Source organism: Phyllobates terribilis, unplaced genomic scaffold (assembly GCF_046119375.1).
Source record: "Phyllobates terribilis strain yellow unplaced genomic scaffold, ASM4611937v1 Scaffold_3__8_contigs__length_932513732, whole genome shotgun sequence".
In the NCBI taxonomy this organism is placed as follows: Eukaryota; Metazoa; Chordata; class Amphibia; order Anura; family Dendrobatidae; genus Phyllobates; species Phyllobates terribilis.
The window spans coordinates 776,231,900-776,245,001 of NW_027362763.1; the positions used below are offsets into that span (position 1 = coordinate 776,231,900).

At 40.1% G+C, this 13,102-nt stretch overlaps 1 protein-coding gene across 8 annotated transcripts in view; it reads left to right on the forward strand.

Moving 5' to 3' along the window:
- Positions 1-13,102, forward strand: part of CCDC88A (coiled-coil domain containing 88A) — a 254,550-nt gene that overhangs the window by 212,646 nt on the left and 28,802 nt on the right. For 4 of the 8 annotated variants that reach the window (XM_073672268.1, XM_073672270.1, XM_073672269.1 and 1 more), the window contains exons 23-27: positions 272-417; positions 1,181-1,273; positions 4,521-4,735; positions 8,458-8,535; positions 10,588-10,791. In XM_073672268.1, coding sequence (XP_073528369.1) covers positions 272-417; positions 1,181-1,273; positions 4,521-4,735; positions 8,458-8,535; positions 10,588-10,791 — 736 coding nt within the window. The remainder of the gene's footprint in view (positions 1-271; positions 418-1,180; positions 1,274-4,520; positions 4,736-8,457; positions 8,536-10,587; positions 10,792-13,102) is intronic. The other 4 variants (XM_073672274.1, XM_073672275.1, XM_073672271.1 and 1 more) reach the window with 3 other exon arrangements.

Below are 13,102 nucleotides of genomic sequence, written 5' to 3' on the forward strand. Positions count from 1 at the left end.
AGCTGCCCCCATGGTTCAATCATCAATCTTGTCTTTACCTGAAGATGAAGAATCTCCTATGTTAACCTAAGAGGAATTTGATATGTAAAAAAGGAAGACATGATGGCTTATAAAACTTTCTGAAAATATTCCCCACTGTGAATCGATGTTACCCATATTTTATCTCTTTTTTTTTATCTTGCATTTATAAAAGAAGGAAATGTGCAGATGATACATCATGGCCAATCATAACTTTTTATTTTACTTTACGTTTTATGTTTTTTTTTTTCAGCTTTTACGTCAAGTTAAAGGAAACTTGGAAGAGGAGAACAGACATTTGATGGGCCAGAACCAAATATTAGCTTTACAAAACAAGACCTTACTGGATCAGAATATGGAAAGCAAAGATTTTTATCAAGTTGAGCAAAGACAGTATATGTAGGTTGACTAATTGGGATACATTTATTTCATGTTATACTTCAAAATATGTTCCCACACTTTAAGATTAACTGGATTTTCTTTTTTTTCACCTACTTCAAATCTGCAACATGTCAATTTCTCTCAAGTACGCTGAGTTTTATGTGCAGATTTTCTCCATAGAATTGCATTAGATGTGGAAAATCTGCAGGTAAAAAACACATGTAATCTGCACATGACTTTATCAATAAAATTTTGTCAAAGCCATATACTAGGAAGTAACAAAAACAAAGCAGCTTTATTTAAACCATGACATACCAAAAAGAGAGGAAAAAAAACGCAAAGTCAAAAATTAGAAAAAAAAAATAAAATAAAAAAAAAAACACTCAAAAAATGCAATGAAAAATAGTATTGAAAGTTGTGCACCCCTGTTATAGATGGTTTATCGAAGCCTATCTCTAGGGCGATGCTTTGCATCCAATGAGACTTACCCAATATAAAAAATGTATTTCTTCCCTTTATCCCTTCCTGAAATTAATTATTGCTGCCATCGCTGTCAGATGGACGTTACAGCTACAATACCAAGACCACCCAGAGATCTACACAATCGGGCTCAGATTGTTAAAGATCTTATGGTGATGGATGTTTGGCTCTTTGGAATATGAAGGTCAAAATACAATGGGTCTGTGTTACAGCTATCTGAAAGTAACTTAACAGACAAAAAACCCTTTAGTTTAATAATGATTGTATTTATTATTGTTATTATATTCTTATTTATTTTCAGGGATAAAATTAATGAGCTGAGACGGCAAAAAGAAAAACTGGAAGAAAAGATCATGGACCAGTATAAATTTTATGAGCCTTCTCCTCCAAGACGGTAAGTTACATAATGTTGTATAGGGGCAGGTTACATAATGTTGTATAGGGGCAGGTTACATAATGTTGTATAGGGGCAGGTTACATAATGTTGTATAGGGGCAGGTTACATAATGTTGTATAGGGGCAGGTTACATAATGTTGTATAGGGGCAGGTTACATAATGTTGTATAGGGGCAGGATACGTAATGTTGTATAGAGGCAGGCTAGGTTACATAATGTTGTATAGGGGCGGGGCAGGATACATAATGTTGTATAGGGGTAGGATACATAATGTTGTATAGGGGCTGGATACATAATGTATAGGGGCAGGGCACATAATGTTGTATAGGGGTAGGATACATAATGTTGTATAGGGGTAGGATACATAATGTTGTATAGGGGCTGGATACATAATGTTGTATAGGGGCAGGATACATAATGTTGTATAGGGGCGGGGCAGGTTACATAATGTTGTATAGGGGCAGGATACATAATGTTGTATAGGGGCAGGATACATAATGTTGTATAGGGGCGGGGCAGGTTACATAATGTTGTATAGGGGTAGGATACATAATGTTGTATAGGGGCTGGATACATAATGTTGTATAGGGGCTGGATACATAATGTTGTATAGGGGCAGGATACATAATGTTGTATAGGGGCAGGATACATAATGTTGTATAGGGGCGGGGCAGGTTACATAATGTTGTATAGGGGCGGAGCAGGGCACATAATGTTGTATAGGGGCAGGGCAGGTTACATAATGTTGTATAGGAGCAGGGCAGGTTACATAATGTTGTATAGGGGCACGGCACATAATGTTGTATAGGGGCAGGGCAGGTTACATAATGTTGTATAGGGGCAGGGCAGGTTACATAATGTTGTATAGGGGCAGGGCAGGTTACATAATGTTGTATAGGGGCAGGTTACATAATGTTGTATAGGAGCAGGTTACATAATGTTGTATAGGGGCAGGTTACATAATGTTGTATAGGGGCAGGGCAGGTTACATAATGTTGTATAGGGGCAGGTTACATAATGTTGTATAGGGGCAGGGCAGGTTACATAATGTTGTATAGGGGCAGGGCACATAATGTTGTATAGGGGCAGGGCAGGTTACATAATGTTGTATAGGGGCAGGGCAGGTTACATAATGTATAGGGGCAGGGCAGGTTACATAATGTTGTATAGGGGCAGGGCAGGTTACATAATGTTGTATAGGGGCAGGTTACATAATGTTGTATAGGGGCAGGTTACATAATGTTGTATAGGGGCAGGTTACATAATGTTGTATAGGGGCAGGATACATAATGTTGTATAGGGGCGGGGCAGGATACATAATGTTGCATAGGGGCAGGGCAGGTTACATAATGTTGTATAGGGGCGGGGCAGGATACATAATGTTGTATAGGGGCGGGGCAGGTTACATAATGTTGTATAGGGGCAGGGCAGGTTACATAATGTTGTATAGGGGCAGGTTACATAATGTTGTATAGGGGCAGGATACGTAATGTTGTATAGGGGCGGGGCAGGATACATAATGTTGTATAAGGGCAGGATACATAATGTTGTATAGGGGCGGGGCAGGATACATAATGTTGTATAGGGGCGGGGCAGGTTACATAATGTTGTATAGGGGCAGGGCAGGTTACATAATGTTGTATAGGGGCAGGTTACATAATGTTGTATAGGGGCAGGATACGTAATGTTGTATAGGGGCGGGGCAGGATACATAATGTTGTATAAGGGCAGGATACATAATGTTGTATAGGGGCGGGGCAGGATACATAATGTTGTATAGGGGCGGGGCAGGTTACATAATGTTGTATAGGGGCAGGTTACATAATGTTGTATAGGGGCAGGATACGTAATGTTGTATAGGGGCGGGGCAGGATACATAATGTTGTATAAGGGCAGGATACATAATGTTGTATAGGGGCAGGGCAGGTTACATAATGTTGTATAGGGGCGGGGCTGGATACATAATGTTGTATAGGGGCAGGGCAGGTTACATAATGTTGTATAGGGGCAGGGCAGGTTACATAATGTTGTATAGGGGCAGGGCAGGTTACATAATGTTGTATAGGGGCAGGGCAGGTTACATAATGTTGTATAGGGGCAGGGCAGGTTACATAATGTTGTATAGGGGCAGGGCAGGTTACATAATGTTGTATAGGGGCAGGGCAGGTTACATAATGTTGTATAGGGGCAGAGCAGGTTACATAATGTTGTATAAGGGCAGGGCACATAATGTTGTATAGGGGCGGGGCAGGATACATAATGTTGTATAGGGGCGGGGCAGGTTACATAATGTTGTATAGGGGCGGGGCAGGATACATAATGTTGTATAGGGGCGGGGCAGGTTACATAATGTTGTATAGGGGCGGGGCAGGTTACATAATGTTGTATAGGGGCGGGGCAGGATACATAATGTTGTATAGGGGCGGGGCAGGATACATAATGTTGTATAGGGGCAGGGAAGGTTACATAATGTTGTATAGGAGCAGGGCAGGTTACATAATGTTGTATAGGGGCAGGATACGTAATGTTGTATAGGGGCGGGGCAGGATACATAATGTTGTATAAGGGCAGGATACATAATGTTGTATAGGGGCGGGGCAGGATACATAATGTTGTATAGGGGCAGGGCAGGTTACATAATGTTGTATAGGGGCAGGGCAGGTTACATAATGTTGTATAGGGGCGGGGCAGGTTACATAATGTTGGATAGGGGCAGGGCAGGTTACATAATGTTGGATAGGGGTAGGGCAGGATACATAATGTTGTATAGGGGCAGGGCAGGATACATAATGTTGTATAGGGGCAGGCTAGGTCACATAACTTTGTATAGGGGCAGGCTAGGTCACATAACGTTGTATAGGGCAGGATACGTAATGTTGTATAGAGGCAGGATAGATTACATAATGGTGTATAGGGGCAGGGCAGGATACGTAATGTTGTATAGGGGCAGGATACGTAATGTTGTATAGGGGCAGGATACGTAATGTTGTATAGGGACAGGATACGTAATGTTGTATAGGGGCAGGCTAGGCTACATAACTTTGTATAGGGGAGGCTAGGCTACATAATGTTGTATAGGGGCAGACCAGGCTACATAATGTTGTATAGGGACACGGTACTTGGTGAGTTAATTTACCAACTTCAATTTTTTTTAAAGCAAGTTATATAAAGTAGAGTAAATCTTAGTGTATTTTACACTCAGGAAATTAGTATCTTGTAAATAGCTCCGTTCTCTGCCCCCAAAGGAGAGGTAATTGGATAACCTTAAAGATGAGGAAGCTAATCAAGTCTAAGAAGGATGTAAGTCGTGAACAGCTGAGATCTCTCACTCTCCCGCCTTCTCGATCGGAGTCTGGTGAAGGATTTTTACAACTTCCTCCCCTGGATAGCCAGGACAGCTCTTCTGTAGGCTCCAATTCTCTTGAAGACGGGCACCCACTTGGAGCCAAAAAGAGCAGCAGTGAGTACTGTGTTATATACTGTGTATTCTATTATTCTCTTATTATATTGGACTACGAAGGACAGTGTTGACGTTATACTTTAATTTTGCCCTGGAAAAGTTTGTCTGTTCCCCCGCATTGTCATTTGCGTGTTCTCTGTATAGGTAGACAAATCAAATGTTTTGATGATGTCTTTGATATTTTCACCGAATTTGTGGTAAATGTTGACTTAACTGTAACTTGTTTTCAGTGACCATCATCATCCACTTGACCTCCATCTACTGTATTAATGTTCCTTCACTCAGGTTATACTATGGAAACCTTTATTTCTAAAGAAATATCTTTATAAAAAAAATGGAATTAAATTGGTTTGTGGGGGGTTGTTATTTTTGCAACAATATTTTTTGTCAAAAAGTTATCGTATAGTGACACTAGGGGTGTGGTAGAAAAGCAATAGACGCTGAAAATATACTGCGCAAAACAATTTACTTATACAGGACCCGTGGGTTCTTCTGACATGTCTATTTTAGAAAATAATTGTAGCCACCATGAACAAATTCTGAGGCTTTTTTTTTTATAAAAATGTTGCACAGTTCTTCTGTTATTCCTTATAGAAATTTATGAATAAATTGACTACTGGGTGTTACCAGTTTAGGTCGTGTACCTACACAGTCTGGCATCGTCCAATCAGAGCTGACAGTGACAGTTCTTTCAGTCTTTTGATAACGGCAAAGGTAACACCCAGGTGTCAATTTATTCATAAATTTCGAGGAGGAATAACATGGGAACGGCACATCAGTGTCCATAATATGAATCGGGAATATACATTTTATAGGGTGAACCCATCTCAGGCATGTTACCTTTTAAACCCTTAAACACAATCAAAATGTCTCAAATTTCTATCTGTCCTCTTCTGCATGGTTTTATTTTCATTGTGTTTGACAATGTAACATTCACCTCTGTCCAGTCTTTATCTGTGCACATCCTACACAAGATATTAGTGTAATAATATCTACATGTCCATTTAGCTTCACTGCACTGACATTTCTTATGGGTAATAAAAGGGAGAAACCAGCCCACCACAGAATGAGTCGTCCTTGTGGATCTCATAAATGTCATATTAGGAAATATTCTGAATTACTTTGATTGTGGATGCATAATACATATAATATGGATACATAAAACATTGTGTTAAAATATAACAGTCAGTCTGGTGCAGTCAAGGACGGCACTATACAGAGTGGGGCCCTGGGCAAAAGTTAAAAGTGGGGTTTTAAATTCTCACATATTGACCCATCATACAGAAATGTTTAGGTTGCATTTACATGAGCTGAGTTCAGGCCATTAAATGAGCGAGACTGACAATATTAAAGTTGTTTGGCGCTTGTTTACCGGCCTCTTTACACAGATTGACGAAGAACAATGGGCACAGAACAATCACTAGTAGATAAATCTGTCCACATACAGTATCATGTTATCAGCAGCGCATCTGCAGTTTACATCGGGCGATGTTTTGCTGAGAACAAGGATTTTTGTTGGGCATTAACAATCCAATTACCTATGAATGAGTAGCATTTTGCTCCTTTGTTGGGCTATTGCTGACGTGTTTACACATAAAAACTGTCGTCTGCGCTGCTGGTATTTATAAATGTGAATTACACACACACACAATATGATACACAAACATTGTATGTTACCACACATATATGCATTGCATGTTACACACACACAAATTTATATACAAATAACACACACATGTATGCACAGAGCACATACGCATATATGTGTATACACATAACACATAAAAACAGACATGTATATGCAATCACATACAGACATATATATACAAAGAGTACATACAACTAGACACATGTATACACAGAGCACATACAAACACATACACAGAGCACATACATACATACAGACATGTATACACAAAGCACATACATACTGAAATATATGTACAGTATATACAGAGTTCATACAACCACACACAGGTATACACAGAGCACATACAGACATATTTATACACAAAGCACATACATACAGACACATAGGACATACATACACACATGCATACACAGCACGTAAAATACAGACGCATGCATGCACAGAGCACATACATACAAATATATATGAATACATAGAGCACAGACATGCATATAGACTCATGTACACACAGAGCAGATACATACACATGTGTACACAGAACACATACATATAGACACATGTATACACAGATCAGAGACCTGCATAACCAGAGCACATACGTACAGACATATATGTATACATTGACCACATATAGACATGTATACACAGGACACATACATACAGAGACATGGATACACAGAGCACATATCTACAGACTCGTGTATACACAGAGCATATACATAAATATAGACACAGATCAGAGCCATGAATACACAGAGAAAATACATACAGACATGCATAGATAGAGCACATATATACAAACATATATATACACACACTATACAGGACTTACCAATCTGGCCAATGGTTGATGTACGCTGCTAATCGGCTGTACTGTGGCAAACATTAGAGGTAACGTCTGGTAAGACTCACTGAGTATGCCTTAAATGAGATGTGACTAGAGTCTTAAGGCCCCGTCACACAAAGCGATGCAGCAGCGATCCCGACAACGATACGACCTGTCAGGGATCGTTGCTGCGTTGCTAATACATCGCTGGTGAGCTGTCAAACAGGCAGGCTCACCAGCGATCAGGGGAGCAGCGACATCGTGGAAAGGATCTTTCCACGATGTCCTGCTCCCGATTACCAGCCTGCTGCTGAAGCAGGAGCAGGCTCGCAACCATGATAAACAGCGGGTTACTAAGTGCGCGTGTGCCCCTAGTAACCCGCTGTTTACCATGGATACCACTCTGCTACGGTGCGCGGGAGGTTACCGTTCACCTTAGCAGAGTCGTATCCATGATAAACAGCGGGTTACTAGGGGCACACGCGCACTTAGTAACCCGATGTTTATCATGGATACGACTCTGCTAAGGTGAACGGTAACCTCCCGCGCACCGTAGCAGAGTGGTATCCATGGTAACCCGACGTTTACCATGGATACCAGCCTGATCGTTGGTCCTGCTGGTCACACACAGCGATGTGTGCTGGCCAGCGGGAGGCCAACGACCAAAAAATGGTCCAGGACACTTTGCAGCGAGCAGCGACCTCACAGCAGGGGCCTGATCGCTGCAAAGTGTCACACATAGCGACATCGCTGGTGAGGTCGCTGTTGCGTCACCAAAACCGTGACACAGCAGCGATCTCGCTATGTGAGATGGGGGCTTTACATTCAGCATTTAATTCAAGGTCCAATGGCTCAGTATTTACTGAAACATGAGGATATCACTGATACTTCCACACCGACATCTGTATTCTGTCATGTCTTTTTTTTTTTTTTTTTGTACTATGGAAAGCTACGCTTCTGTAAGAAATGGGGAAAAATGTTTTGTTCTTTAAAACATTTTTTAATGAGACTCTTTGTATAGTTTAAGTGTCTGTGTTGCATCTCATACCCATCACACACCGGTGTAAGTCTCTTGTCTCGTTGTGCATGCTTAGCTGAGAATCAGACATGCTCATTTCTGTCTTTCGTTTCAGCATTTAACTTCTTCCATGTGTTCTTCTCCTTTTCCCTCCCTTTTCATTTCTCTTTTTTGCCCCCGTTTCCTTGTTTTTGATTTTTTTCTTTCTTCCCATGCTGTGACATAAGCACTGAAAAGACTGCCCTTTATGAGGAACAGACCGAAGGATAAGGACAAAATGAAGGCCCTCTACCGTCGCTCTGTGTGTAAGACGTTAAAATGGTTCAGCTAGCTGTACTTGGCTTCCATCACTAATACCTTCAATAAGCTTGTCCCGACCTGCGCTGTCTTTTCTATCATGCCAAATACAAGTCTAGATGCCAAACAAAAGGGGAAACGACCTGAATTTGTGTCGAGTGATAAATAAGTAGGGATCTGGCATTTAGACTTTGTATCTCGTCGAAGTACATGATCAATAATACAAGCCTACTCAATGCAATGGCTGTGCGCCAGAGCATAGTCGTACATGTCCTTGTATGTGTACATATAACCATATATGTGATGGCTAGTAACAGAATATCTACACAAATTTGTAGTCAGTATAGGCAAAATCTTAAGTGGTCAAAAACATCATTGCCATACATAAATTATACATAATATATACATAAAAAATTAGTAAAGTATGTATAAAGTCTTTTCTATATAAGGCTCATTTCACATAAGCATATATAAAATTGTACAATTTTCATCCAGAAAAAGCGGAAGATCTTTCATCTGTATGGCAGCAGTGAATTAAATTTACCAAAAACAGTTTCTTCTGGTAATAATTGCAACGTATGGGTAAAAATCTGATGCTATATGCTTGATCCGTATGGGATCTGTTTTTGTTTTTTTTTGCGCACCCTTAGACTTGAATAAGCGAATGTCATCCGAATTACAGAAGAGAATAATGCATGCTGACATTTTTTTCACAAGGGTTTTTGGTCCGTGTAAAAATGCGATCACCTGAACCGCTCAAGTGAATGAAATTGGTTCTAGTGCTGTCCGTCTGAGGTCAGTTTTTTCCACAGACAGCATTGGGTCCGAAAATATGGTTGTGTTAATGTAGCCTAAGTGTCATTTACAAGCTAGTTGGGTTTCTTTGCGATTAATTTAACATACATTAGGTAGATTAGTTGTTCATACAATTCGTCAAGGCCCCGTATATAAAAATGTGTAAAGTTACAATTGGCGGATGCAACATCAGGGAGGTGCGATAATATAATCTGTACCCTTTTTCAAAAGTCAATGAATGACCTGGGTTATAATACACCACCAGGGACAGACAAATACAGTATGCCTATGTTCTTTTATTTGGTGTAAGTGCGTGTGTAATATCTGGCATAAAAAGGTTACGTTGGATGAATCCATTACCTGCACGCAGCCGAGGCATCCGTTTTGGAAGTTGAACCAATGTTAGGTTTTTCATTTGTAGCGATATCAAATTTTCCTTTTAATATCTTAATTCTCGTGATTCAGAGATGTAATTCTTCTTTTTTGTACAATGGTTCAGCCAACAAAATAGCTTGCTCTTCAGGGGTGTGAAGCTGGCAAGTCCATGCTAAATTCATACCAAAAATCTTCGTTATCCAAAAAGATGCATTTTATGAAGTGCCATCTTCTAAAAACAAGAATAATTTACAAGACAAAAAACCTGCACTGGCCATGGACCCTTTATCATTGCTTAAAGCAACCCTTATGCTTCCAAAAAGATTGTCAGTGCCTTGTTCTGATGTGCTTGTCTCCCTTTTGATAGCATAAGGTGCATTTTATAAGTCACCTGTACACAGTGGTGGTAACTAATGCATGTGGGTTCAGCCCTGCCCCTGAGGAGCTTCAGCCTGCTCTCATATAGCTAGTTCTTTGGTAACTTATTGGCTAATCAAGAATCTGTCCAACAAAATGACTGCCTCCACTGTGTGAAGGGAAGTGTAACCAACTTTGTGTTCTGCTTATTTCACCGCGTCATATCATTTTTTCATTCTTAAGCAACATAACTTGCAAGCAAGCTATGCTGCTCGTCACTGCTGCAGTAGCATGGCAAGGAATACACAACAGGCTCTAGAAATAATCTAAAAACACCACATTTACTGGAAACATCTGCTTACATTTATCATCCTCCACAAAATGCATGTCATAACCAAACTGGCTATTTGTGAACTTGTAGCTGTTTTGACCTGCAATACGCTTTTAATGCTTTGATGGCTGTCTTAACAAAGCTAGCTAAAGATGGCATGAGCAATATCACGCTGATTCATTTGCTTTCATTTGCATCCCAGCCATGAATGACCTGGTCCAGTCCATGGTCCTGGCAGGTGGACAGTGGACAGGTAGTGCTGAGAATCTGGATGGCCCTGATGAAATTCCTACCGGCAAAAGGAGGAAAGATTTGGGAACTATGGCCTTCTCCACCACAGCAATCAACTTCACAACAGCCAACCAGTCAGCCGGCATGAGAACCAAGCAGATACTTAAAAGTAAAGGTATAGGCTGTGTTTTTTGTTTTGGTATTATTACTAGTGTATAAAAATTAAGTTAAGAAAATAGTGGTCAGCAGTCATATTTCATGTTCTTGCTGGCACAAGATGAATTAGCTGGGTAGAAAGGCAAAATGAGCAATTGTAAGTACACAGTGCTATATAATATGATGATTGCAATATTTTAAGAGGGTAAAAACTTTGATGAGAGTGCTTCTTTAAGCAAGTTTGTACACAGAGTACATACAACCAGACACAGGTATACACAGAGCACATACATACAGACATATACTGTATGTACTGTATAAATAAAGCACATACAAACACATATATACACAGAGCACATACATACAGAGACATATGTATAAACAGCACACAGACTTACAGACACAATGAAGCAAAGAAGAAAAAGAAACCGAGATATTGTTTCATAATAAAATTTATTTTTTATGCATTGATATGACCAGATCTCAGTTTCCGCCTTGTCTCACTGTGAATTTCTTACCAATGGTCTTTTGTATTTCTGGTCCAATACATATATTTTTACATATTTAGGATACATGCAATTATGCATTTATTAACATGAACATCATTTACATCACTATTGTATGTGTGTGTGTGTATATATATATATATATATATATATATATATATATATATATATATATATATATATATATATATATATATATATATATATATATTGTACATCTTTTGTCTCTGGATGTTTTTTCGTAACTAGACATACAGACACGTATACACAGAGCACATACCTACAGATACATGCATACACATAGGACATACACTCACACATACATACATACAGACTTATATAAATACATAGAACACAGACATGCATATAGACACATGTATACATAGAACACAAACATGCATAGGCAGAGCACATACATACAAACATATGTATACACAGAGTACATACAGTACAGACCAAAAGTTTGGACACACCTTCTCATTTAAAGATTTTTCTGTATTTTCATGACTATGGAAATTGTACATTCACACTGAAGGCATCAAAACTATGAATTAACACATGTGGAATTATATACTTAACAAAAAAGTGTGAAACAACTGAAAATATGTCTTATATTCTAGGTTCTTCAAAGTAGCCACCTTTTGCTTTGATGACTGCTTTGCGCACTCTTGGCATTCTATTGATGAGCTTCAAGAGGTAGTCACCGGAAATGGTCTTCCAACAATCTTGAAGGAGTTCCCAGAGATACTTAGCACTTGTTGGCCCTTTTGCCTTCACTCTGTGCTCCAGCTCACCCCAAACCATCTTGATTGGGTTCAGGTCTGGTGACTGTGGAGGCCAGGTCATCTGGCGTAGCACCCCATCACTCTCGCTCTTGGTCAAATAGCCCTTACACAGCCTGGAGGTGTGTTTGGGGGCATTGTCCTGTTGAAAAATAAATGATGGTCCAACTAAACGCAAACCGGATGGAATAGCATGCCGCTGCAAGATGCTGTGTTAGCCATGCTGGTTCAGTATGCCTTCAATTTTGAATAAATCCCCAACAGTGTCACCAGCAAAGCACCCCCACACCATCACACCTCCTCCTCCATGCTTCACGGTGGGAACCTGGCATGTAGAGTCCATCCGTTCAACTTTTCTGCGTCGCACAAAGACACGGTGGTTGGAACCAAAGATCTCAAATTTGGACTCATCAGACCAAAGCACAGATTTCCCCTGGTCTAATGTCCATTCCTTGTGTTCCTTAGCCCAAACAAGTCTCTTCTGCTTGTTGCCTGCCCTCAGCAGTGGTTTCCTAGCAGCTATTTTACCATAAAGGCCTGCTGCACAAAGTCTCCTCTTAACAGTTGTTGAAGAGATGTGTCTGCTGCTAGAACTCTGTGTGGCATTGACCTTGTCTCTAATCTGAGCTGCTGTTAACCTGCGATTTCTGAGGCTGGTGACTCTGATAAACTTATCCTCAGAAGCAGAGGTGACTCTTGGTCTTCCTTTCCTGGGGCGGTCCTCATGTGAGCCAGTTTCTTTGTAGCGCTTGATGGTTTTTGCAACTGCACTTGGGGACACTTTCAAAGTTTGCCCAATTTTTCGCACTGACTGACCTTCATTTCTTAAAGTAATGATGGCCACTCATTTTTCTTTACTTAGCTGCTTTATTATTGCCATAATACAAATTCTAACAGTCTATTCAGTAGGACTATCAGCTGTGTATCCACCAGACTTCTGCACAACACAACTGATGGTCCCAACCCCATTTATAAGGCAAGAAATCCCTCTTATTAAACCTGACAGGGCTTACCTGTGAAGTGAAAACCATTTCCGGTGACT